The sequence below is a fragment of the Mauremys mutica genome, chromosome 3 (assembly GCF_020497125.1).
Source record: "Mauremys mutica isolate MM-2020 ecotype Southern chromosome 3, ASM2049712v1, whole genome shotgun sequence".
In the NCBI taxonomy this organism is placed as follows: Eukaryota; Metazoa; Chordata; order Testudines; family Geoemydidae; genus Mauremys; species Mauremys mutica.
The window spans coordinates 11,731,252-11,757,535 of NC_059074.1; the positions used below are offsets into that span (position 1 = coordinate 11,731,252).

Genomic DNA, 26,284 nt, shown 5'->3' on the forward strand with positions numbered 1-26,284 from the left:
TGTACAGCAAAGGAGGGTCAGCGCGTGAAGTGCACAGCAGTTGTACTAGGTCGGCGCCAGGTTCCCCGACCTTGATGCCAGTAAGTGCAGACAGGGCGGTAAACAAAAGGCAGCCATGTTGCCATCTGCAAAAAAGGCAAGACAAGGAAATGGCGGCCATGTGGGCAAACCTGACAGGAACAGAAGATACCGTTTTGTGGGTTACAGACTCTGGGCAGTTAAAAAAAACAAGCAAGAAGGGCTGGTTTCATAGCATTCTACACGCTGACTGTGACAGCCATTTTGTCTGGCACACCAGGGATTGAACTGGGGACTTCCAGAGTTAAATACACAAGTAGCGACACCTTGAGCTAAAGCTCCATAAGCAGGCCTGTAACAGACACCTACCCTCTGTGGATCAGGCCCAGCATCCTGACAGTTGCTTACATGATTTCATCAACATTTCCAGACTGAGGCTTTCCTGGATTTAAATATTGGTTTTTTGCCCAGGAGAGCTTACAAATTACATTATACACCACTGACATCAGGGGGCCTTTGCCATTGACTTCTGTGGCAGCAGGATCATGATTTCCTCGCAGAGGAAATCCAGCCCAGCAGGAGCCTCCATCTTTTGTTTTGCCAGAGACTCTAATTGGCAGAATGCTTCAGCACTGGATTTCCCGTCCCCCCAAAATTAAAAACAAAATCAAAATCCATCCATTCGGTTCTCCTGAGCAACCCTACAATAAAAAAGCAATGTGAGCAGGTGGTGGATGTGCAGCGGGTCGGGGAGGAAGGAGAATTAAGCTTCCAGACAAAGTTGTTATAAGGGACAGAGTAATGATGGCAGGACATCTCAAAAACGTCCCTTTAAACACATGCAGCTAGGGATGGCCCCAAGCCAAACACTCAGGTCTAAACACCTGATTTGGGGGGCGGTTGCGTTAGGATCCAGATCTTTATTTTCCAGCTGGCCCCTCTTGCTGTGATGGAACAAACCAAAAGCCTGGATCAAAAACGCCACCAAATTTCGTCGCACTCAAAACCTGGCTCCAGATTTGATAGCTTGGGCCCAGTTCCAGACTCGGCCTTTGTCAGGCTGAGTCTCACTTGAAGTTGGGAACAAATTAGATTTTTCTTCTTCGGCTGTGACCTTTGTCAACCCTCCCTTCACTTACAGAGTGTTGGTAGGAGGAGCCAGGAGCCCGTGGGTCTCTGTCCACTTGTGCCACTGACCCTGTTGGCTGGCTTGCCCATCGCTGTCTGGCCAGAGCAGGAGGCAGTGCTGCCTCAGGACCATGGCGGGGACTTAACAGTGACTGAGAGTCACGGTTCCGGGGGCAGGCACAAAGGAGGGTGGGGCAAGCAGGGGCAGGGCCCCCCACTAATTAGCAGGGGGCACAGAACTCCTCTGGCTCCAGGGCTGGGGCAGGGAGAGCGAACTCCTCCGGCCACAGGGGACACAAAATGTCCCCGAAAGCCATCAATTTTTTATTCCTGCTACGCCCCTGATCAGCTCACTCCAGGGGAGCAGTAAGCCATGCCAGCCTGGTGTAGCTTGCTTCCCGCTCTGTGCCATCTCCGCTGGCTGGCATGTTGAGTGGGCGGGGCTGGAGCGAAGGCCCCACCCATTTTCCACTCCTGCCTGCCCACTCCCTGCCCACCGGCATGGGAGGTCAATTAGCAGCTGCTCCCTCCCGCCCTGCCCTGCCCATGCAGGGTCTGGTGATGTGGGTCTCCTACAGAGGGGAGTACACAGGGGAGTCACCCACAGGGACGCACAACTGGGCTCATGGTTAAGCCCAGTGTGACTTTGGGGCAAGTCACTTTACCTCGCTGTGCCTTGGTTTATAAATCTGTAAAATGGGTACAAACCCAGTGACCGTACTGCCAGGGGTGTTGTGACGTTGAAGCCGTGTAATGTCTGTAAAGTGCAGTGAGCTTCTTTGGTGCTAGTTACTAACCATCTTACAAAATATTATCAGTACAGCCACAAACCTCTGCAACAGTTGCCATGTATCAGGGAAAGCTGGGAGGGGTCTGCTCCGACCTTGAAACACTCATGCAAACAGTAAAGCTAGCGACTTGTTGACATTGCTGTTGCTTTTGTCTCTTGCTGCAGTCTGCCTCCCGCCGCGTTGGGCTCTCTTGTGCCAACTGTCATACGACCACGACCACGCTGTGGCGCAGAAATGCTGAAGGCGAGCCAGTCTGCAACGCCTGCGGACTGTACATGAAACTCCACGGGGTAATGACAATGAGACACTGAGAACAAGTAACACCTGGCAGATGTGTAGTCAGGCTGCTTAATGCACTGCTGGAGGGCACTCAGCTAGTATGGTGGTGAGGGCGGTATGAGAACCTATATAAAACAGAATAGACTCTTTTTACACTAGAGATGGACGTCTTACACTCACAGGATGTGAGACAGGGTTAGTTAAAGTGGTACCAGGTGGGAAACTGCTATAGCTTACATGGTCTTACTCTCTTCTGTTGGCTGATTTCCCCTCAACAACCCCAGTCTCCAGCCCCCAACACATGAATCACACTCACACAAAATGATTTAGCAGGGTGATTTAACAAGGTGTAACTTACCCAGCCGTTTACGCCCTCGGGGTGTAACAGACAAAGGTATAACACGATCCAATGGCTGGACGCTGAAGTTGACAAATGCAGACTAAAAATGAAGGGCCAGTTTTTAACCATGAGGGGAATCAGCCGTTGGAACAACTTACCAAGGGTTGGGGTGGATTCGCCATCAATGTCAATCTTTCAAAACAAATTGGATGTTTGTCTCAAAGACGGGCTCTTGTTCAAACAGGAATTAATTCGGGGAAGTCCTGTGGCCTGGGCTCTGTGAGAGGTCAGCCTAGATGATCACAATGGTTCTATAGCCTTAGAGTCTGTGAATTTAAGGAAGCTGTATAATGTAATAACCCTTCTCTCGATTGTAGTCTTGTCATGGTGACAGGAATTGGTTATGTGTGTGAGGGTCCCCAACTGGTCCACCCCAAACGGCTAGGACTAGCCTGATGGCTAATAAGCCTGAAAGAGTCTGTCTGAATGAGATCTGGGCAAGTCATACAGGCCCCATGAATTTTTAAGGTGTTATGGGCCAATTCCACAATCCTGCTCTCCAGTGAAGTCAGGAACAAACTCCCTTCACAAACTCCCTTCAGTGGAGCAGGATGAAGCTCTGTATTCTGAACGCCAGATGTGGATACAGATGTGTACAATGCCCAGGAAGTCCTAGTCCTGAACCACTGTATAGCAGCCACCTCTTGCTCCCCGCTCCAGATGAAGGCAAATTAGGGAAGACTGTCCCTGCTCTGCGTGGCCAGCGTGAATCAAAAGGCCGGGCTAGATGGTCAGGGTGTGACCCCCTTCTGACCTTAAAATCTACGACTCTTCTCTGTGTCCAATGAGACACAGTGAAAACAAACGGCAAACCCTCACTGGCTGAACCGCAAACCCGAACCCCTCTTCCCATTGCTGTTCACAGGGGCGGGGGGCTGTTGGTTTTAGACACTCATTCATTGATGCCGTTAATGATCTCCATTCCCTGAGAGTGTATGCGGTGGCGTTCTTTCCCAGATGAACCTAGGCCGAAGAGAAACGTCTAGTCTCCACTTAAAATTAGGGCTGTGAAAAGTTTTGTGCCGTGGCTGGGTCAACTTAACCCCGGTGTAGACACAACTAGGTCAATGGAAGAATTCTTCCACTGTCCTAGCAAAAGCCTCACGGAGGGGTGGAGTAACTACAGGGATGGAAAACCCCCTTCTGTCAAAGTAGGAGTCACCTTGTTACCCCCCTGCCTCCAGTGAGCGAGAGAGTTGCTTGTGCTTAGCTGGGTGTCAGCTCTCTGACACTGCCAGCCTGGTAGCTATGCAAACAACCTCCTCTGGGCTCTGCCAGCCCTTACTTTGCCTTGCAGGTTAACAATAGGTGCAGGCTAGCTCCTGAGCCCCTTTGAAGCATCCTCTGTTGTAGCCAGCCCCTTCTCCGCTGAATGCTACAGAAATACCAGGTCTGCTGTGCCCAAGTGTACACAGCAGCTTGTATGAGTCAGCTCAGGATCAGCACCTAGCTTCATGTGACAGCACTTCAATATATTTATAGTGAAATCGAGGATACGTTTATTGCCAAAGATTCAAGAGCTAGTGAGAGAGGAGAATGAAAACAAAAGGGTTCTGTATGAAACAATATCACAACAGGCTTTATAGAGACTAAGCGTAACTGGCTACCTCCTCTCTAAAGGAGTCTAATTTCTCCTAAAATCTGTTGCGGCATCTTCCAGCAAAGTGGGCAAAGATCCCGTTTTCATGAACGTAAACGCGTTGTCCATTTACTTCCAGGGTGCAGGATCATGAAGGGGTGACTTATTGCCTTCTGCTTATATCCCCAGAGTTGAGTTCATTGTCTGTGCTCTGAGTCAGGATAAACCCTGTGGTTTAATCCCCTGTGTGCCGCTGTCCTCTTGATTTCACATCCCCCTGTTGACTTTGTTTGCAGATGTGTAGCCGTTGTGTTAGCTTTCAGTGCTTAATTTGCATGCTGACGCAGGGACAGGTGAATAAACATCTTGTGTCTGACAGAAAACCTGTTTGTCCCGTCTGCCTTGACAGACTTTAAAACCCATTTTCAGTGTACACACCTGACTTCTGACAGCATGCCTGGTCCTGCCTTTCACAACGATATTAATAGCCAGTGTGACCCTGGCTTTCATTTAAGACCTCACCTGATATTCTTTGGTGGACCAGAATGGACAGATCAGGATCAGAATTTTCTTGTAGCTCCCTTGCCAGTTGGAATTGAGGGGCTTTGGGGTCACAGATGTAACCAGCACCTGTGGCTGGAAGACAAAAGCTAGACAAATTCAAGTTAGAAATAAGGCACAATTTTGAACCGTGTGGGTGGTTAACCAGTGGAACAAACTAGCAAGGGGAGTGGTAGATTCTCCATCTCTTGGAGTCTTCAGAGGAAGAGCGGATGCCTTTCTGGAAAGTATGCTCTAGGCCTGATCTGCACCTAAAGCTTATGCTGGCATAGCTATGTTGCTCAGGGTGTGAACTCACCCCCTTTTTTCCCCCCACTGTAGATGCAGGGATGCTGTCAGAAGAGTACTTCTGTCAGCAAAGATAACTTCGTTCAGGGACGTGGTGTTCCTACCCTGGAAGAAAAACTTCTGTCGGCATCTGCTGCGTCTGAGCTATGTCAACATAGATGTAGAGATAGATTTAGCCATGAAAAAATTCTCTGGCCGGAGTTATACAGGAGGTCTGAGTAGAAGATCTGATAATCCCTTCTGGCTTTATAACTGGCCACTGAAAGCCCTGGATGCAAACATGCTATTATTTCAAAAAAAAATTCAGATCCAGATCTGGAGCCAAACTTTGCAGCCAGGGCCTGTCTCTAGTCTCAATTCAATTACTGCCAGTCAGTAACTTTTAGTTAAATCTACTGGTTACCTGAAATCCTAGGAGGCAGAGATGTAATCCCAGTACGTTAGGTTGTACTGCCTACATACTGAAAACAGCATGCTTTGCATTTGGGTTCCTAGGTCCCAAGGCCTTTAGCAATGAGAAAAGAGGGGATTCAAACGAGGAAACGTAAGCCGAAGAACCTTAACAAATCCAAGACACCAGCAGGTGAGCGTTAAACAAGACGGGTTTGTGTGTGTGTGCGCGCGCGTAGGAGGGGCATAGTATCAGAAACTCCTTTAGAACTAAATTAAGAATTCTGCCCTCTGAACCAGACATCCCTGGATTTAGCAAACAGGTAGCTGATCACCATTTGATTGCTGTTTGGTGACCTATGTGAAGTGAGTGCTCTCGGTAGGCATCCCCATCATCACTGGTACTAATTAGCACCTGTAATGTCCTGGTGACATCCCTACCAGGTTCCCAATCAGGGCTATGGAACAACCACAGAAGCTACTTCCCCCAGAGAATCCTTTGGAGGTTTTACACCAAGCCCTGTTTTATGCTGACACCGGACTTTGGGAGATTAGCTGCAGTGAATTTTTTTGCCATAAATGTTTTTTCCCCCGACATTTTTGTCAAAATCTGAAATTTTTCCATCCTGCTCTGCCAGGGATAAAGAGTATATGGAATGAGAGGCAGGAACACTGTAACGGGGGGGACAAGGGTAATTTACCAAATGAGCAAATCTCCCAACATCCTTTTCTTTTTCTTTCCAAACCTGGTTAAGATCTTTGAAGGTCTTTCAATGGCAGCAAAACCCTGCCTATGAACAGAGTTCTCTTTCCCCAAACCACAAATGCTTTGCTATGTTTTTTGTACTTAAAGCTCCTTTGCTGGGAAGCCTGTTTTAACTGCTGTTTTCTCCTAGGACCATCCAGTAGTGAGAGTCTTACCCCCACCACCAGTTCCACCAGTAACACCAACACCACTGCCAACACGGAGGAAATGCGCCCCATAAAGACGGAACCGGGGCTTTCATCTCATTATGGGCATCCGAGCCCTATTTCTCAGGTAATGAAGCAGAAAGAAAAAATCAAGAGATATGACAAAGATGTGAACTTTAATATAAGTAACTTGAGGAGAAAAGGCACCCTCAGAACCTTCTCTGAAGGCAAACAACGCCATTTGCTCAACCCAAGGATCTGAAAGGTCACATGGGATGAAATGTACTCCAGTGCAGAGTTCCCAGGGCTTGCATTTCACTCATGTCACCATGTACTGTGAAATAATCTCCCCCTCCTCCCCCCAGCTTTTTAATTACACAGGATGGGTCTGAGCCTCAAGCTAGAGGCAGCCATCTTGCTGACAACTGAAGTTCCTTGTGACCCTGGCTCTCTGACAGGGCAGCCGTGTGGCCTCACACCAAACTGTGAATCCAGCCTAAATTTAGAAAAAATGCCCTGGGTCCCAGTGTGGGGGATTTTGTGGCTTTTATTCTAAATTTGCAACACTAAGGGCATTTTTACATTGGGAAATATACCAAAGTGATGAAAGTAAATCATAAATGGGACTCTAATGCTGGAATAGGAGTCCCCACATGGAGGCTTATACTAATTATTCTGGACTCGCTATTTGCATAAATATCCACGTGTAGACAAACCCTTAGCTATGCTGTTTGGTTTTGACCTGAAACCAGGCAAAATTTGGCAGTTTTGGATTAGTTTCTCTATGAATTTGTGGGCTCACTTAAACCTGAAACTCAGTGCAGTGAGCACAAGTCCATGTAAAACAAAACTCAAAAAAGTGAGCTGAACCACCTGAGAATTAAAATCACCAGAATCACTACACTATGTGACAGACTTGTAATAAGTTTATTTGCAGTATATTTTTCAGCCACTAGATGTCTCTATGTGCCTTATACTGTTCCGGGCAGGGTGACGTCCCTGGTAAACAAGACAGACAAATCTGGAACCTGATCTGTGTGGAAGCCTGTTTATTTGTAGCTGTTGTTGTTTCTTTTAATAAATGTTTCTTGGTTAAGAAGCTATTTGATTCCCTATATCCTGACAAGACTAATATTCGAGACTGAGTTAGTTTAGCTCCTGTTAAACTCATCCAAAGAACGCCAATGTTTAAATAAAAGGTTCAGTGTAATATTTGAGCATTCTGACTGTAAAACCAATATTAAATAATACATCAAATAATATTAAATCATCATCATCAAATTATGGGCTTTGCTGGATTGATCCAGTGCTTGCAGTATCGAGCCCACAGTAATGTAGCACTGACTACTCTGTGCATGAGCAAGCTATTAATCAAAGGGTAATTGGGGACCAAATCTTATACCTCCGGGTGTAAAACGGTCACCTGTAGAGGTCGGAAAAGAACTCGGTGCACTCTCTGCAATGTTATAAATGGAGTGGGTTCAGAGGAAAAGGGAAACTGGCTTCCTCTGAAGCATCACATATCAGGCATTGAAGCAGGATACCAGATTAAATGAACCGATGGTTTGATTCAGTATTGCAAATCTCATGTCTCTGCATGTACATATTAGTGGAACATTAGACCTGTGGAAAGTGAAATGCTGTCTCTTTGCCGCGGCAGGGTCCTTGTTAGTTTGAAGCAATTAAAAACAAAAAATCTTTTCACTTTTACATTGTTTGTAGGCATTCTCAGTCAACGCGATGTCTGGGCACGGATCTTCTATTCACCCTGCTATTTCAGCCCTGAAGCTTTCCCCACAGGGCTACCAATCAGCCATCAGCCAACCTCCACAGGCCAGCTCCAAACAGGACTCCTGGAATAGCCTGGTCTTAGCCGAAAGCCATGGAGACATCATAACTGCATAACCTCTTCCTCCTCCCATGGACTTCGGGCTCACCTGCATGAGAAACAAAGACGCCACGTAATAATCGAGTGAAAGCTGTTTGCTTTTTTCCCTCTCTCCTCGAGGGAAATATGGTGGGATTCTGGAAGAACAATTCCATATGGCATTATAAAGACGACTTCCAGGAACAGCTAATACTAAGTAAGCAGAGAAGATCCCGTTTCAGAATAACAGTGGCTGATCTGAAACTTTCCCTTTAAAGAAACCAGGTTGTAACCACTTTCTATGAAACATCCAGAAACAAAGACAGGACTCGTGTTTTTTAAACTTCCGGCTCTGACATCTCGGACAGCGATGGCATGGAGACACTTTCTTCTCACCGTCCATTCATTTCCTGACCAGGTCAGCCCAGGAGAAAATGCCATCACCTTGTTATCGCCCAAAGGCAGAGATTTGATGACTTTCCATTCAGCAAAGCCGTCTCCAGAACAATTTGTTGCGTAGACTTAATCTGACACAACTTTGTCTGCTTTCGTGGATTTTAATACCGTGATTCAGTTTAAGAAGAAAGAAGAACTCGCACATCTACCAAAACCTCCAAAGCTTTGTTTTCATGTTACCAAGGAGTCAGAGAACTGAACCATTGTACTTATTTAACAGGAACGATTTTATCTTTCCCAATTATGGGATCGTGTTTCCAAAAGGCTGAGCCTGGAGAAGGTCTCACAGCCAGACCTAACGCTTCAGTGAAAGTCTTTGTGAGTTACGGGGGAAGAGACCCAGAGTGTTTATGAAAAACATGGCGGAAAATGTTGGTTTCTGCCCTTTGAGATAGCGAGGAGCCTGGCTCGAGGATCCCTAGAGCAGGGGAACACTGCGATTGCCACCGTAACACGGTGCTGCAATTGTGTATGACCCTGTGGCCTATCACAGTTAATTATTTTACATTCTTTCTGATGTTTTCCGTTGCCATTGATAAATCTGATTTTCCTTTTTTCCAAGGCAATATCTGCCTTTTTACCCCAAATGCAGACCTGTGTCCCTCCCCCATGTCCAATCAAAGCCAATTAGCAATTCAGCTTTCCTAAAGGCATCACCATGGGCAGAAAGCTGCTTTGTGATCATCCACTGTGTAACTGAACATCATAGGCATGGGAAAATCTCGTTGCCAGCTACGCATGAGCACACATGTCCATAGGACAAGCTTAATTACATGTGTTTTTTAAATATGAAGAGACTAGTGTTGTCTCCCCACAAGGCCCAGAAGAGTGGCTGCCCCATGGAGGGCCAGCCCTATTTGTCTAGGCAGAGAACTTCTTGGGGCCCTCTTGATCAACCAAACAGGTCCCCCATCTCCTTCTCTACCCCTCAGCTCTCAGGCACCCATCTCTCCTCTCGTCTGCCCAACCTTTCTCTCTGTCCTCCTTAGAGTCAAAACTTGACTATGTAAAGCACTAAAAGATAATATGGGGAGGGGAGAGATTGTGCCCCCCAGATCCATATACAAAGGGGTCCTCGGTGTGTGAGTCTCTCCTGAACAGATGGGGTGAAGGAGGCCGCTAAGCTGTCGCCATGGCAACATTCCCCATCTCCCTCCAATCCTGCAAAGGCCTCTCTGTAGGTTTGAAGGCAACACCAGGGTGAGTGGGTGGGAACGCAATGGCCAGAGATGGGGCTATGGACAGACAAAGGGCTGTTTTGTCTCTCCACTGCAACTTCGCTGGCTGGTGTGATGCCCCTTTAAGGGGGTGTTCCTGGGGCAGACGCAGCTGGGGAGATGCTAATGGAGCTGTGCTGACAGGGACTGGGAGCGAGGGATGCAGCGTTGCAGTGGAAACGTGGACCCTTCCAGTTCTCCTGGGATCTGAATAGACCCTTGGAGATCCACAGGGTTTCTGGATGGGTTCCACAGCTGATTGCAGGTGGGTGGTAACTGCACCCCCTGGTGGTGGAACAATGTGGCAGGAGATCTTTGTGGTGTTTTTCTCAACATGAGACACCTCCCATGGGATATCCTGCAGTAGGCGGGGCATGATCCAGACAATAATAAGGAACAATCTTGCACAGGGCCCATGGGAATGGATTCCATGACCTGCTAGGTCTTTTCCATCTCTAACTTCTAAGATTCCCAGAGTCTCTATCTCCATCACCCCTCATCCTCTTACCTTGGAAGGACCGGTGTCAAGGTTGGTCTTATTAACATCTTCATTAATGATCTAGAAGAGGCAGTACCTGAGGTATTAATAAAATCTGCAGATAATACTAAATGATCTACAGATCATAGTAAGTTGCGAATGGTAGCGAGGGCAGAAAAACAATACAGACGGTACTAGGCCTAATTAAATATATGGGAGTTTTTCTGTTGACTTCGGTGAGGTTTGAATCAGGCCCGTAGCGAGGTTAAAAATATGGTCAGAAAAGAATAACAGGGCTTTCAGGCTGGAAAAATACAAGCTCGTACACCTTGGGGGGAGGGGGAGAATAACACAAAAGACAATGTGATTTTGAGATGACTGCACAGAGGCAGCAAATAGCTGACAGCATCTCCCTGAGCATGAGTGTGGTTCTTCTGGCTAGGCAGCTTCTTCCTTCACTGGATCCTTCAGCCAGCCTTCTCCCTGAGTAACAGCACCTCTTTAAATCTGGTGAACTCACTGTCCACCTGTGCCTGAAACTGCCCAGTATATTCCTTTCCCTTAGAGAGATACATGCTCACACAAACACACCTTGAACTTGACCTAAAGTAATGCCAACCTCCGGGGACATTTAAAAGTAGGTTGGGCAAAACACTAGTAAATGTAGAAATTCAAGTATCGTACCTTGATGGGGAGGAGAGCCCGGCTAGATGGTCATCTAGCCGCTTGCCATCTCTGGAATCTAGGACCCATGGGCGGCTCTAGGCACCAGCACACCAAGCATGTGCCTGGGGTGGCAAGCCATGGGGGGCACTCTGCCAGTCGCCGCGAGGGCGGCAGGCAGGTTGCCTTCAGCGGCATGCCTGTGGAGGGTCCGCTGGTCCCGCGGCTTCGGCGGACCTCCCGCAGGCTGCCGCCAAATCCGCGGGACCGGGGACCTCCCGCAGGCAAGCCGCCAAAGGCAGCCTGCCTGCCGTGCTTGGGGCGGCAAAATACCTAGAGCCGCCCCTGCTAGGACCCAAAGCAAACAGAATGTTCCTTTCTCTCTGTGAGTCCATCCAGTGGTTTGCCCTTGCCCGTCCTTCAGGTCTGGGGGGAGATTTTGGAGCTAGGGCTCTTCTGGAAAAGCAATGCGTGAGGGGTTTTTTGAGGGTCTTTGCACCAAGAGACGTAGGCACCTGTGAAGCAGGGAGCTTTGGGGGCATGAGGAGAGCAGTTTTGCTACATTAGGCAGAAAAGTGAATTGTTTCAATATTCTTCATGTATCCTTGGTTCTCTCTCCGTTGTACACAGCAGAAATACAGATGAATCGAGAGCTTCTTGTTCTACTGCTCTTTTAAATCATCCAACGCTGCTCTCAGATGTTTTAGATCCAAAGCCCTAGACTAATTCCCACCCAATAGCATTGTTATTAATCAAGTTTATGATGGTAGTGCCTAGGGATCCACCGGGAACGGGGCCTCACTGTGCTAGGTGCTGCATAAACCCAGAGTAGCAGACAGTCCCTGTCCCAAAGAGCTCACAATCTAAATAGCTGTTAGACATTAGCTAGAGACTAAGCTAATTATTATTCTTATTTATTATTTGTATTATTTTAGCTCCTCGGAGCCCCAGTCATGGACAAGGACCTGGTTGTGCTAGGTGCTCTACAGACACAGGATGGGAAATCGACCTATTAATTTAAACACAAGGCTTCCAAGCAATTAGTCTGCCAAGGCCAGCGGTGGGCTGAATGTCAGCTGCAAGACCTAGGACCATGTACAGATCCTTCTGCAGGTCAGAGCCAGTTTAGCAGGGGGTGATGTTGAGAAAGGCAATCATATTTATTAGGCTGATGAATCCTAGAAATGGGGGAGATCTGAGAAACCTCCTAAGAGGTGTTATGAAGTGATGAGGTCAGAGCGCAACAGCCTTTCGGGGGGTTGGTACAGCCCATTGTAAAGTGAGAGTCCATTTATAAATTGGGGGGGGTGTATTTCAGCCACTCCCTTCTTTAGTTTGGAGGGGAGGGGCTTGGATCCAGGGTTGGGGGGAGGGAGAGATTTGTTTCTTTTGGTTTTGGTTCTGGCCTATCTCTAATTACAATAAGATGAGCAGGTTACTGAAAGCTTATAAAGCCAAGATTATTTATTATTTGTATTACAATATGACCAGTGGCCTCAATCAGGGCCCCATTGTGTTAGGCGCTGTGCAAAAACAGAGCACCCCGTCCTGCCCTAAAGAACTTAAAATGGAAGGCCCCGATCTTTCAAACACATAAGCACGTGCATAAATTCACTCATGTGAGTAGCCCCATAAAAATCAATGAGGTTCCTCACATGAGTAAATTTATATATGTACTTTAAAGGTTTGCAGAATCAGGGTCTAAGCTGCAAATACCAGTAAACTCAGACCTCTGCTATGGGCCCTTTGGCAATATAGGGGCATGCGGAGACGGTATCCATGGTGGATACTGGTGGGTTAGAAAGGTCATTTACCAGTACTAATTGTCTTTCCTCTTTGTGAAAGTGCAATATCTTTAATCACTGATGCATTTTTTGATCAGAAAAGATCTGTATTTCGATTGCAGTCTTACTGGCTGATTGGAACGTCTCTGATCAGGAAGCGTTAAGGAATTTTGAAGGGGAGTTGTAATGCTGATCAAGAATTCTTAATGTAACTCTGAAGCTGTGACTATGTTGTGGGGTTTTTTGTTTTTCTTTTTCCTTTTGTAAAGTTTGATGCTTCCCAAACTCATCGGGAAGGTCCCATGAAAACAGACACTTATTTGTAAGGGGGGAAAAAATGAACAAGCTGTAATTATTTAAAGATGTAAAAATATATATATTATGAATTAGTATGGCTACCAATCCACATAACTTCTCCACCTTTCGAACTAATGGAAATAAAACAATGGTAATAAAAATTATAATAATAAACCTTCTTTCTTACGGGAATTTGCACGCTGAGTTCTTGTAATGAATTGATTGGAAATATATATGTGTACAGATGATGTAGAGTGTCGGTGACCTAGTGACTTGAGCCTGGCATGTCTTGTGAAAAATAATCGAGTGTAATCATGTAAGACTGCAACATAATGCATGTGTACAAGGGGGTTGAATTATGGTTCTGACATTTCCGAACTGTTGAGTGTTTGACTTTGCAACCTTAATGGTCTTTCAAGTTTTTCTTAGTATACTATTGATTTAGTTTAGGCTGACCAGGAACTGCTTTAAATTAAACTTGAAATAAATGACTTTTAAACCAAAGGATTTAACAAGGCTGCACACGTGTTTGAGCACCTGAGCAGTTCCTGGGAACTCAATGGGCTACTCACATGCCCAAAGTGAAGCCTCTGTGTGAGTCTTTGTAGGATCGGGGCCTTTTAATCTGGTGCCAAGTATCAGAACGGTACAAATAAACAACAAGGAGTCCGGTGGCACCTTAAAGACTAACAGATAAATCTGTTGTTTTTATTCTGGTGACACCAGGCCTGTGTAACCCCCAGCTTTTGGCTGGAGGCACAAGTTTCCAAACCTGTACTCTCTCCAGCTGAGCCTCAGGATTGTGGTCAGCTGCTGCAGTGGGTGTGGCCAGTGTGTGAAATCCCACCCTTCCTTCACCATCCAGCCAATCAAGCTGCCTCTCTACATTTAGCTCCTCCCCTCTCCAATGAAAGAGCCCCTGATGGGCTGGAGTCGGGGGCAGTGGTGAGCAGCAGGCAGGGAGAAGAAGTTGTGATACTGCAGCTGCTGAGCAAGGAGCCCAAACCAGTCTCTGAGGCACAGAGGAGGGCTGGGGGTAGGGAGAAGGAAGAGGAAGGGAACTGATGGGATGAGGAAGCTGGGGGAAGAGGAGGAGGGGGGCTCGGAGAGGATGAGGCAAGGGGAGTATGGGCTGAGGGGGCTGGGAGAAGGTGGGGCAGGAGGAAGACTAAAGAACTGCTGGGGGTGAAGAATTGGGTGGAGTATGAGGATAGGTTGGAGGATAATGGAGGAGCAGGATGGGATTGGGGTGGGAGGGGGATGAAAGAAGATGAGAGAGGAGGACAGGGGAGAACAGAAGAGACCAGGACAAGGACTAATAGACTGGGACACAATTGGGAGTTGATGGGCTGGGTGTGGATCAGAAGGGAGGGCCTGGGATGGGGATGGGAGGAGGGAGGTGAGTCCCACACTGGGGAAGGAGAAGAGAGATGGAGACGTGATAGGATATGGGGGTGGACTAATTTGTGTGTTCCAGAGAGGTGATGGATTGAGGGGATTGTGCAGTAGGGTGCCCACTTGGGAGCTGGAAAATTTGCATATGCTTTTTGTAGGGCCAGCATAGGCTGGTCTGACACACCATTGCCCTGAAAGGGCCGGATCCTCTGATGCACCCAGGAACACATTTGTAAAGGTATTTAGGTGCCTAGTGGGATTTTCCAAAGCATCTAAGTGCCAAAAACTCATTGATTTCAATGGGGGATAGGTGCCTAGATGCTTTAGAAAACCCCACTGTTTTCATGCAGGACCAAGAGGGACATGCAGGTAACATCTGTTTCGCCATCTTTTAAACGAGGCTAATGGTATTGATTTCCTTTGTAAAGCATCTACTGATGAAACACCCAGTACAAGAACCAGGTATTATTACATTATTACCTGGACCGTTAGCTTTTCCCTTGTTTCTCCCCAGTGTTGTATTGCTCTCCTTGGAAGCACAATGGATTGAAACCAAAATGAATGCTAATGCATTGGTGCAGACTCGACACTAGAGGGCACCCTCCGCTCTCCAAGAGCTATCGCCGTGCTTCATGTCAAACCCAACCTCAGCAACAGATTGAGAGGCACATCTGATCTTCTGCGTCGTGGGGCACCCTCATCTCTCATTGACGTCACAAGGTTGGGCCCTCGGCTATGCTCTGAGTGACAGAAGTAGGGGCAGTTTGCATGGCGCAGCTCTGCAAACTAGGCTGTGCGTTTGCTTCCTTGCTGTCACTGTCGAGATGGGCTACATGGTCCACCCTTCTCATGCCAATGGATTTGAAGAGGGAAACACGGACGAGTTGAGGATGGAGGACTGGATGGCTCCAGGGGACTGGGCATGGTGTATAGGACACCTCACTTCTAGTTCTCTGGTGTGAATGTATTGCCCGAAAGCTGTGACTGCTAAATGGTTGGTGTCTCAGTGCAGTTCTTAAGTATCCACTTCACAAAAAAATACCACCCCAGCCAGCAACCAAATTCCCGGAACTGAACATGCCCGAACTCTGGGGAGTCAGAGAGTTTGAGGCCAGAATGGACCACCAGATCATCTCATGTGACCTCCTGTCTGCAGGGCCACAGAGAGCGGGTTCAGACCCCACTCAACGGGTTGTTTGCGGAAGGCCCAGATGATTGGTCTTCAATGCACCTCTTCCCTGCATAGAATTTTTGTTGCCCTCCGCTGGACTCTTTCCAATTTTTACACATCCTTCTTGTAGTGTGGGGCCCAAAACTGGACACACTACTCCAGATGAAACCTCACCAATGTCTAATAGAGGGGAATGATCATGTCCCTTGATCTACTGGCAATGCCCCTACTTATACAGCCCAAAACGCCATTAGCCTTCTTGGCAACAAGGGCACACTGTTGGCTCAGATCCAGCTTCTCATCCACTGTAACCCCAGGTCCTTTTCTGCAGAACTGCTGCCTAGCCACTCGGTCCCTAGTCTGTAGCCATACAGCATTCATCCTAAGTGCAGTACTCTGCACTTGTCCTTGTTGAACCTCCTCAGATTTTTTTTGGCCCAAACCTCTAATTTGTCTAGGTACCTCTGTATCCTATCCCTACCCTCCAGCCTATCTACCACTCCTCCCAGTTTAGTGTCATCTGCAAACTTGCCGAGGGTGCAATCCACGCCATCCTCCAGATCATTAATGAAGATATTGAACAAAACCGGCCCCAGGACCGACCCTTGGGGCACTCCACTTGATATCAGCTGCCAACTAGACGTGGAGCCATTGATCACTAATGAAGGCAAGGCACGGCACAGAAGTGAAAAGAAGTGAGACACAGAAAGGCAAAAGTGCCTTGCCCGAAGTCACCCAATGTTTGTGGCAGTGCAGGCCTGCTGAGACCCAGGCTAGTGCCCTAATCATTGCTCCATCCCCCTTCCCTCCCACCATGCTCTCCTGGGGGACATCTCCTGCTTCAGTAGCTCTCAGGCTGGCCCCTTTTAACACAATAACTTGCGGCTTTGCCTTGGAAAAAAGCCGCCTCAGCTAGAATTGGAGAGAGGCCTCAGCCCCCCTGTGCTAGACTGGCCCACAGCATGGGAGGGCGATTGGTGACCTAACTCCAGTCACAAATATATCCATGATCAGCTCAGCAAGTGCGCCATGTTCTTGCTCTTCACAACAGAGATAATAAATGGAACAGCCTCATAACTGCTGATAACCCCCGGGGACAGACATATTCTGCCGTTGCACCTAGGAGCCTCAATCCTGGGCCACGCCCCTGCTGTGGAACATGGAACAAATGGCCAGTCCCTGCCCCAAAGGGCTTGCCATCTAAGCTGCTCGTTCCCCACGGGTAGAAACGCTCACTTGGCACCACAAAGTAACAGCCCGGGACACTGAACTGTGTGTCCCCAATGCTCATGATTTTTTATGAGTGACGGGATTTGGGTCAGGCTGGAGTTGGGGTGGGGATGACCCAGAGGCTCCGGCCCCTGATCACATTTATTCAGCCCTGCTTGTCAGAAAACCATCTCTGATTGGCTGCCTTCCCCATTGCCCCACCTCCCGGGGCAGAACCAATCAGAGCTGCTGCAGTCAGAGCTCTCTCCTCAGCCTCCACCCCACCCCACGCCTTAGCATCTAGGGAGCTCAGTTGCTCTGGGCTGCTTTCTGCCCCCTCTGCCCCACTCCACCAGGAGCAATGGGGATTGCTCCTCTGCTTCTCCTGGTTACAACACCCAATCTGGGACGGGGCAGATGGGTCCCCTCAGTCCCTCCCCACCTGGGGGCGTGGGGTGAAGAGGGGGAGCAGAAGTTGGGGGGGGGGCTGAACTGCAGAAGAAGTGGTGCTGTGAGCTGGGCCATGAGGAGTCTGTTCCTGTACAGCAGATGGCCGGGGAGCCCACCGAGAGCGCGATTCCTGCCGCCACTGACTCCTGGGCTGGGTGAGTAAGAGAGCAGGGAGCTCAGGGAGACCTGGGGGTGCCAACAGGGAGCGGAACAGGGTCCCTGCCGGGTATGGGGCAGAGACCAGCATTTGCCCCTCCCGAGAAATATCTGAATTGGCACCACTGCCCGTAGGGCAGCAGACCTCACGGGCTGGGGGAGTGAATTGATGGGGGACAGAGGGCTGAGCAGGATGAAGGGATGGGGTGCCGAATGGGTGAGGGCTGGAGGGGGCTGAGCTGATGCAGGGGCAGAATTCATTGCTGGGCAGGCGGTGGGCAGCTGTGGGCGTGTTAGCTCCTTCAAGAGGGGCCGAAATCACTCAATAGATTTGGGAGATCTGGCAACACGGCCAAACATCCATACAAACGCATGTTGTGAGGGGAAGACTCGCGGTAGCTGAGCTCTGGAGGCTGGCCACCATGTGAAGTGACAGCCTGTAACAGGGTGACGTTTGCCAAGGGGGAGCAGCAACGGGTCAGCTCCCTTAGGGTGGGCTGCGCCGTACCAACACCCAGCTGAACACCAGCCTGCGGGGGGTTTTGACAAAGAACTGGCTCTTTTAGACAGAAGAGGAGGCTGAGGACTTAGGCACAGAGCTGCAGGCTGTTTGCTAGCCAGGGCATAGAATCGTAGAGGATTAGGGTTGGAAGGGACCTCAGGAGGTCATCTAGTCCAACCCCCTGCTCAAAGCAGAACCAATCCCCAACTAAATCATCCCAGCCAGGGCTTTGTCAAGCCGGGTCTTAAAATTCTCTAAGGATGGAGATTCCACCACCTCCCTAGGTAACCCAGTCCAGTGCTTCACCACCCTTCTAGTGAAATAGTGTTTCCTAATATCCAACCTAGGCCTCCCCCGCTGCAACTTGAGCTCATTGCGTGGGTAGCCTCTTGGAGTCTGCCCCATGTCATAGCATTGCAGCATTACGCTGCCTTGGCGCAAAGCCAAGAGACTTGTAGAGCCCTCAGCTGTTTAATGCAGTCTTGCAATTGCCTCTGCCATAAGGAACTTGCTCTTGCTACACTAGGAGCCTGGTGCACACCTGGAAATCAACGAGCGGCTGCTGCTGAAAGCAGCAGTGTCGAGTGGGCAGCAGCTTGCTTTTGGGAAAGGTTTACGGGGGGAAAAGTTGCTTCCTATAGCAACAGCACTGACTATTTCCTCTGCTTCTTCGAGCAAAGCGCCATGGGGGTCTCCTTGGCAGGGCGCTACTCGGCTATGTGCTAGTGAAGAGCCAGAGGGCTCAGCCAAGGCAGACACCGTGCAGCTGTCCATGTTAATGACAGACACCAGGTGTCACGACAGCAGAAGCACGGGCCTTCCTTCTCTAAACACCTTCAGCTCTGTTCAAAAAGGTGCAGCTTTCGCCCTCCAGCCACACGGCTCCATTAGCTGCACAAGCTGCAAAGCCAATAGCTGAAAGGTGAAACGGGTGGTTAGCGTTGGGTACAAAGGTCCATTTACTGAAGACAGCAAAGTTGGTGGGCCTCATCTTAGATTTTTCCTCTTGCCAGACCTACTGGTTTTGCAAGCACTGGGGCTGGGCCCTGTTAGACGAGCGGTCGATGCTTGCCTCGGATCAGCCTGCGATGTCAACCAGCATTGAAGTCCTGTTTACGAGCACATCCATGGATGCTCCTCTCCAGTCTGGAGACAGGCATCAATTTTTTCTGGTGAAGGCTCCACCAGTTGTTGCTGAGATTCACGAGACTGGTGTAAGTGGGAATGATTCCAGCACAGTTGAAACCAGGCTCTAAATCTTCAGGGTGAAGAGCTTCCATTGTTACCTCCAGCGGGGGCACTTACACAAGATGGTTTGCAGCAGCTGAAAGAAACCTGCAACTAGCCCAGGTAACAATATTCACTGTGGACTAGTTCATCAGCTGAACAGCCAGAGTCCTGAAGGCCATAGTCTGAAGGGGTCCAGAGCAGCGGTGTAGTGAGTATCTTTGCTGAGAATCAAGGAGAATCAAGTAGTAGGTTTTCTCCATGTAGAATGAGAGTTTAACCCTGTGCCCCAGTCAATGGGTTGTATGTGGGAGGCCCAGATGATTGGTCTTCAATGCACCTCTTCTCTGCATGGACAATGAACAGGCCTTGGATGAGAGGAATGTCCTGTCAGACACAGAAAATGGTGGCATCTAAATCAGGGCCACCTCACTGGCAAATGGTTTCGAAAGTCATACTTCAAAGAGAGTTTTCAGTGTTTGAGAGAAGAGCTACATAAAGAACATAGACTGCTGCCGTGCAAGCGCCCTCATCCCTGACCACCTCGACGGGCACAGTTCAACCAGCTGGTGTTTTCCTCAGAGCCAGTGGGAGGAGCTCAGGTGTGCCTCCTGGCCATATTGTTAGCATGCGGTGGGGGTGGGGCAAGTACACGGGAGGGACCAGAGGGAGGAAGATGGCGCAACCTTCCCCTTGTTCTCTCTGATTTGGGAAGGTTTGCCTCAGCTGAGGCTGCAACTCAAGACCTTGCTCTTTGGCTCCGCTGCAGCTCCTCTGGAAGATTTTCCGTGCCCCACTCCAGACTGCCCAGAGTGCAGAGCAATGCACCCAGGAGAGGCTCTAGGTATTTTGCTGCCCCAAGCACAGCAGGCAGGCTGCCTTCGGCGGCTTGCCTGCGGAAGGTCCCCAGTCCTGCGGATTCAGCGGCACACCTGCGGGAGGTCTGCCGAAGCCGTGGGACCAGCGGACCGTCCGCAGGCATGCCGCCGAAGGCAACCTGCCTGCCGCCCTCGCGGTGACCTGCAGAGCGCCCCCCGTGGCTTGCCGCCTCAGGCACGCGCTTGGTGTGCTGGTGCCTGGAGCCGCCCCTGAGTGCACCTCCTCCATCAGTAGACCCTAGACCCAGGGAGATCCTACAGGAAGGCAGAGGAGACCCTCCCTGCATGGCTCTAGAGGAAAAAAACATGGGTGAGTCTAGAGCCACTTTTAAAATCCTCAGACATGTGTTTGCTAACTTTTTACTCACCATCAGGACGGCAGTATTCAAACTGGATTTCCTAGATTTTGGAGGAAAGGGCACACGCCCTTCAGCCTACAAATATTTTAAACTGTAGGGAGTGATCTCACCTGCAAGCAATATGCAAATTATTGATTCTAGGAGCTCTAATATTTAAGGCTAGCATGCCTGGGACAGAGTCTTGCCTTCACCAAATGCTACATGTCAAGAGCCATTCCATTCAGCTGATAATATTTAATAAGGCTTTGACTGGCCTAGGAACAGCAGTGAATCCATCAAGCACTACTGGGAGACAGCTTTTGGCACACCGCCACGGCGCTAGATGGGGGCACCAAACATCTATAGGTATCAATTGGTTAACCGGTGACAAGGACCCTGTTGAGGTTGGGAGACCTACCTTGACATCCCAGCTCTGGGAAAAAAAACCCAAACTATTAGCTAAGGCCCTGTAAATTCTGCGTGCTCTACCCTTCCCCTAAAGCAACTGCTTCTGTTCAATATTTTACAGTCATCCAGAATGTATTTCCACCCCCAGAATAAACCAACGTCTGCACAAGTGTGAGAGAAACCAGAAACCATCTCAAGGAATAAACAGAATCAAGTATTTATCTATGATGAGTGTTGTTTACATACCCAAGGCTGAACAGATCTGCCCACAGATGTATGTTCAAGGCCCTTGGAGTTTGGTTTACCCCCACTCTACTTTGCTCTAGAGCAGTGAGCAGAAATCATCCTCAGGATCCACACCTCCTATTTCCTGCCATTGCAGGGATGCTGAAGAATTGGTGAACCTTGGTCTTTGCCATCTTTGGGTTTCTATAGACCTCAGAAAGGAAACAGGACTGAGCTTTCAGCGTATGTGAGGTGGGGTCTATACAAAGAGAAGAGTTTCAGTGAGGTTTTCTTCTTTAACTATGAACAAATACCTGATTCTCTCTCCTTGACCAACACCCTGAGCCCCATGCTGCAAAAGATTATATGCAGGCAACCTCTGAGCCTGATGAAGTCAGTAGGACTCTGCATGTGCCTATGTCTGTTTGCAAGATTTGGGCCTTGAATTATTATGACAGGTGCCAGATGCAGAACCACCCCGATTCAACTGGCGTTTTGGATAAACAAAGGCATAAGTGCATGGGACACACGACTTTCAGGGGACAGGACCACCACTGACCAATATTGTATCTAATTCCATTGTATTAACTCTGTGACTTCTGGATAGCTCTCTCCCTCCTCTGTGCCCATAGGCTACCTCTCCTTTGTCCTGATCCAGCTGTTCAGCCCAACTGCCTAAATCCAATGGCCATCTTCCCTGGTTACATCAGCAAGACGGTGCGATCCGATGGATCATCTGGGGGTAAATGTCATTGTCTCTGCTCTCTGTACAATGGCTATTGTCCGTACAAGGGTAATGGGGGCCATATAACTACCTACATAGATCTGTCCTCTAACCCCCCATGCCTTGCTCTCAAGGTACCTCTCCATTTCCTCTCCTTAAGCCTGCCAATCCCAATGCCCCTCGAAGTTTGCTTGCACCTGTCAGCCAGAGATCCTGGTCACCAAGAGAATCGTGTTCCGCTCCAACAGAGGGAGTGTCTAGAGAGAGGAGAAAGGGGATTGGAAAAAATTGGTGAGCTAGGAATGTGAGGAACAGAGAGCGGGTAATAGTGGAAGAGGAGGGTGAACACAACAGAGGTATTGCTAGCTGGGTCACTTTCTTGGCCTTTGGACCAGAACCTCTGAAATCAGTGGGAGTTGAGGGCGCTCAGCACGCAGCAGGACTGAACCTGTTATGATCACTGCTGTATTTTCATATCACTCTACCAGTCCAGAAACAACATTGCAATCATTGAGACCTGGACTGGAGATTATGCTAGATCAGGGGTTCTCAAACGTCATTGCACTGCGACCCCCTTCTGACAACAAGAATTACTACATGACCCCAGGAGAGGGGATTGAAGCCTGAGCCAGCTGGAGACCCGCTGCCCAAGGTGGGAAGCCAAAGATGTAGCCTGAAGCTTCATCCCTGGGTAGTGGGGCTTAGGCTTCGGGCCCCAGCAAGTCTAACACCAGCCATAGCAACCCCATTAAAATGGGGTCACCACTCACTTTGGGGTCACGACCCACAGTTTGAGAACTGCTGTGCTGTAGTGACCGAGAGGTCCTTTTCCATCACTGATGCCCTGATTCAGCCTTTCAGATGAACTTATCTCCATTGCCACCAGGCTAATGAGAAATCTGCATCACACTGGAGATGAGCATCTTTGTTTATGTCAAGTTTGCTGTCAACATCTGCTGTCATCTGCTCAGAGAAGGTTCTTGAAAGAAGGTGAGATTCAATGAGCTACATTTGGAACATAAATGTCTTAACCCAGGAGAACCTGCCACTGTCTGGAATGTCTAAGAATTCAGAGAGCATTTGTTTTTAATGAAGCCCGATCAGTGTGACCAACAGAGAGGCATCCCACTTGTCTCAAATAGGAGCAGATTTCCCCACTCAGGGACAGTGAAAGTGCAGTAAGATCCTAAACAAATAATAAAAAATAATAATGACAAGTTTAACTGCTCCATAAAGGCCACATCCCTCCCACGGGGTCAAATTCTGGCCCCACTGAGGACTAATGACCCCATACTCAGTATTTTCTCCCAGCGCAGTTCTGGCACACAGCACCGTCCAGCCATACCGGCATCTGACCGCTCCTGGCGCAGCTCTGGCACACAGCGCCATCCAGCCATGCCGGCTTCTGACTGCTCCCGGCACAGCTCCGCCGCACAGCGCCGTCCAGTCGTGCTGGCATCTGGCTGCTCCCAGCACAATTCTGGTGCACAGCGTCATCCAGCTGTGCCGGCATCTCACCGCTCCCGGCGCAGTTCTGGCGTACAGCGCTGTCCATCCGTGCCGGCGTCTGACCGCTCCCGGCGCAGTTCTGGCGCAAAGCGCTGTCCAGTCATGCCAGCGTCTCGACGCTCCTGGCGTAGTTCTGGCACACTGCGCCTTTCAGCTGATGCCTACAGCCTTGGCCAGGGCTGGCACCTGGGTTTCCAGCATCACAACTACAATGATGGACACCAGGGCACACCCCTCAGATAGAAAGATCCCTTCCAAGCTGAAGAAGCTGTTCAGCATGGAACAGGTATCCCAGGAAGCCTAGTGCAGTCACTCCTTCCTTCCTTAGAGGTTTTTAAGGTCAGGCTTGAGAAAGCCCTGGCTGGGATGATTTAGTTGGGTTTGGTCCTGCTTTGAGCAGGGGGTTGGACTAGATGACCTCCTGAGGTCCCTTCCAACTCTGAGATTCATGAGATTCTAACGGCAGCAGAGTTACAGTGCCGTGCTGGTGCTGACATGCCAAGGGATGACAATGTGTCTCCCAGACTCTGATAATCTAATGGCTCTTCAGCAATTTCCCCTTTCAGTCGTCTGAGAGGCAAGGTCTGCTCTTGGTTCCCTTTATCCTATTGATTACAAAATGGGCCGAGACCAACCTCATTTCACATGCTGTAAACCACCAGACAATGTCACATGGAAATTTGAACCCTGAAGGTGAAGAATCACTGGCTTAAACTCCATTCTGTGAACTCTGACTAGTCAAAAAGCAAAGTATTCTGGGTATTTTATGTTGTCCCGGGTCCTTTCATCTTCTGAGACTGTGCTTCTCATCCAGACAGGCAGGGCTATAGAAATGCTCAGATCACTTCTCTTTCCCCACTCTGATTTCTGCTGCAAGAGGAAAGTCTGCAGGAGGCCGAGTCTGGCCTGTGTTCACCCAGACGACAAGTAGCAATACTCTGGCTTAAGCTTAGGGCCTCCCTTTTATCCTTACCGCAGCATGGTCGTTATAGAAACAAATGCAAGCCTGGTTCTCCTGGATCCTCTGCTACAATGTCCTTGCCTCCCACAATCCCCCACCTGGAGATGCCATTGGACCACTCCCACAACCCAGAGAATGGGACAGTTCTAATAATGGGACTGCCTGACAGTGCATGAGATCTGATCTCACGTATGGAGATTAAGGATTCCATGCTGGGGGGTTCTGCGATAGAGGGGACTGGATTCAGAGACCCAGGATGTCCCCTCCAGTTCTATGTTCCTGACTTCCTAATTGTGATTTCAAAGCAGAAGGTGACTGTGAATTTCTCCTCTAAGTGAGAAGCTGATTGTGTAGTTGCAGACAGGAATAAAGATCTCAGTCCAAGGGTATGTCTACACTGCCATTAAAAACCCCTGTCTGGCCTGTGCCAGTTGACTTGGGCTTGCAGGGCTCGGGCTAAGGGGCTGTTAGTCCTTTGGGCTTGGGGTCTGGGACTCTTCCTCCTCACAGGTTTTTGACTGCAGTGTAGACACACCCTCAGGGCCTTCTCTCTGCCTTTGGGGCGTGCTACAGCTCCAGCAGCAGTTGGCCTACGCCTAGGAATGTAAAGCCATGTGGTGAACTCAGACTTTTAGTATAATTTCATGTTATAAGGGCTTTGAAGATGGTGATTTTGGCAATTCTCCTCCCTGTGGAGCTACCTGGAGTGCTGAGATCACTACCTATCATGCTGACTAGTACTGTCTCACTGGGCATGTCTACACTGGAAGAAAAGACCTGCATCACCACCATTGGTGACCCTGGTCAGCAGACTTGGGCTCACAGGTCTTGGGCTGCGGGGCTAAAAATTGCAGTGTAGAGGTCTGGGTTGGTGCAGGAGCCCGGGCTCTGAAACCCCATGAGGGGGGTGGGTCCCAGATCCCAGGCTCCAGCCCAAGCCTGCATGTCTACACGGCAATTTTTAGCCCCGCAGCCTGAGCCTGAGTCAATTGGCCCAGGCTCTGAGAGTCAGTGCTGCAGATTTCTTATTGTGGTGTAGACGTACCTGTTGTTTCCTTGTGTTCCCCTTGTCTGTCTGTATACATTTGTTTCTCTTATACTTAAACTGTAAACTCTTTGGGGCAGGGACCAACTTTGTGTTCTGCGTTTGTACAGCTCCTAGCACAATGGGGTCCTGCTCTGTGATTGGGGCTCATACTTCCATGCTACTTGTTTTCTTGGATGTTTCTGCCTTTTCTTGGATGTTCCTGACCAGAGTGTGTTTCTGCTCAGGTGTGGCCCAGTCTTCTCAGTTTCTTGATGTTCAGAGGTGATTAAAGGATGACACATTTCAATCTCTCAGCTTGTGCAACGAGATGCTGACAGGGCCAAACTTTTCTCACTTGAGACCAGTACGTGGGCTGTTGGCACAAGCAGGTTTTCATTACTGGGGCCCTGCATGACTCGTCAGTCATGTTGCCGAGAAGCTGCTGCAGGTGGGTCAGGAGCCGTTTGTGAAGAATAGCTGCAGTCAATCCTCTCTGTCAGGCAAGCGGCAAATTGACGTACATCTTCCCTGCAGATTGTGGCCAGCTTGGAACGTTTCTCCCCTAAGCCAGGGATTCACATCCAGCCGGCTTGATGGCGATAAAGTGTTTTTATGACCCTCACAGCTTGGCACACGGTGTAAAATGAGGTGCTACAGATTCAGTTCCATGCGGATGCGTGTCCACGTCCCAAACCCACTGGCACCCTACTTGGCACTTTGGTCGTGTGTTCAAGAAGTAATCACAATTTCTTAACATTTAGGAAGGACATTCCCCAAAATGGCAAACTGCATCACCCCCAGCCCTGCTAGCCTGCCTCAGGGCAAACACTTGAATAAAGTAACACCAGGGGTGATCTTGACCCAGTGTCTTTCCACTTTGCAATTAGAAGCTCATAAGCTTGGGCTCTGTCAGCCCAATGGGGGTGAAGAGAGTGTCAGAGTCAAAGGCCTCCACTGGGAACAGACGGCCTCCAGCCACTCCAAACTTGGGGATGC

At 49.2% G+C, this 26,284-nt stretch overlaps 1 protein-coding gene across 2 annotated transcripts in view; it reads left to right on the top strand.

Moving 5' to 3' along the window:
• GATA4 (GATA binding protein 4) overlaps positions 1–11,221 on the top strand; it is a 47,045-nt gene extending 35,824 nt beyond the window's left edge. For both annotated transcript variants that reach the window (XM_045011485.1, XM_045011486.1), the window contains exons 4-7: positions 2,102–2,227; positions 5,540–5,627; positions 6,331–6,473; positions 8,069–11,221. In XM_045011485.1, the coding sequence (XP_044867420.1) occupies positions 2,102–2,227; positions 5,540–5,627; positions 6,331–6,473; positions 8,069–8,251 (540 nt within the window). In that variant the 3' untranslated portion in view covers positions 8,252–11,221. The remainder of the gene's footprint in view (positions 1–2,101; positions 2,228–5,539; positions 5,628–6,330; positions 6,474–8,068) is intronic.
• Positions 11,222–26,284: the final 15,063 nt, after the last annotated feature.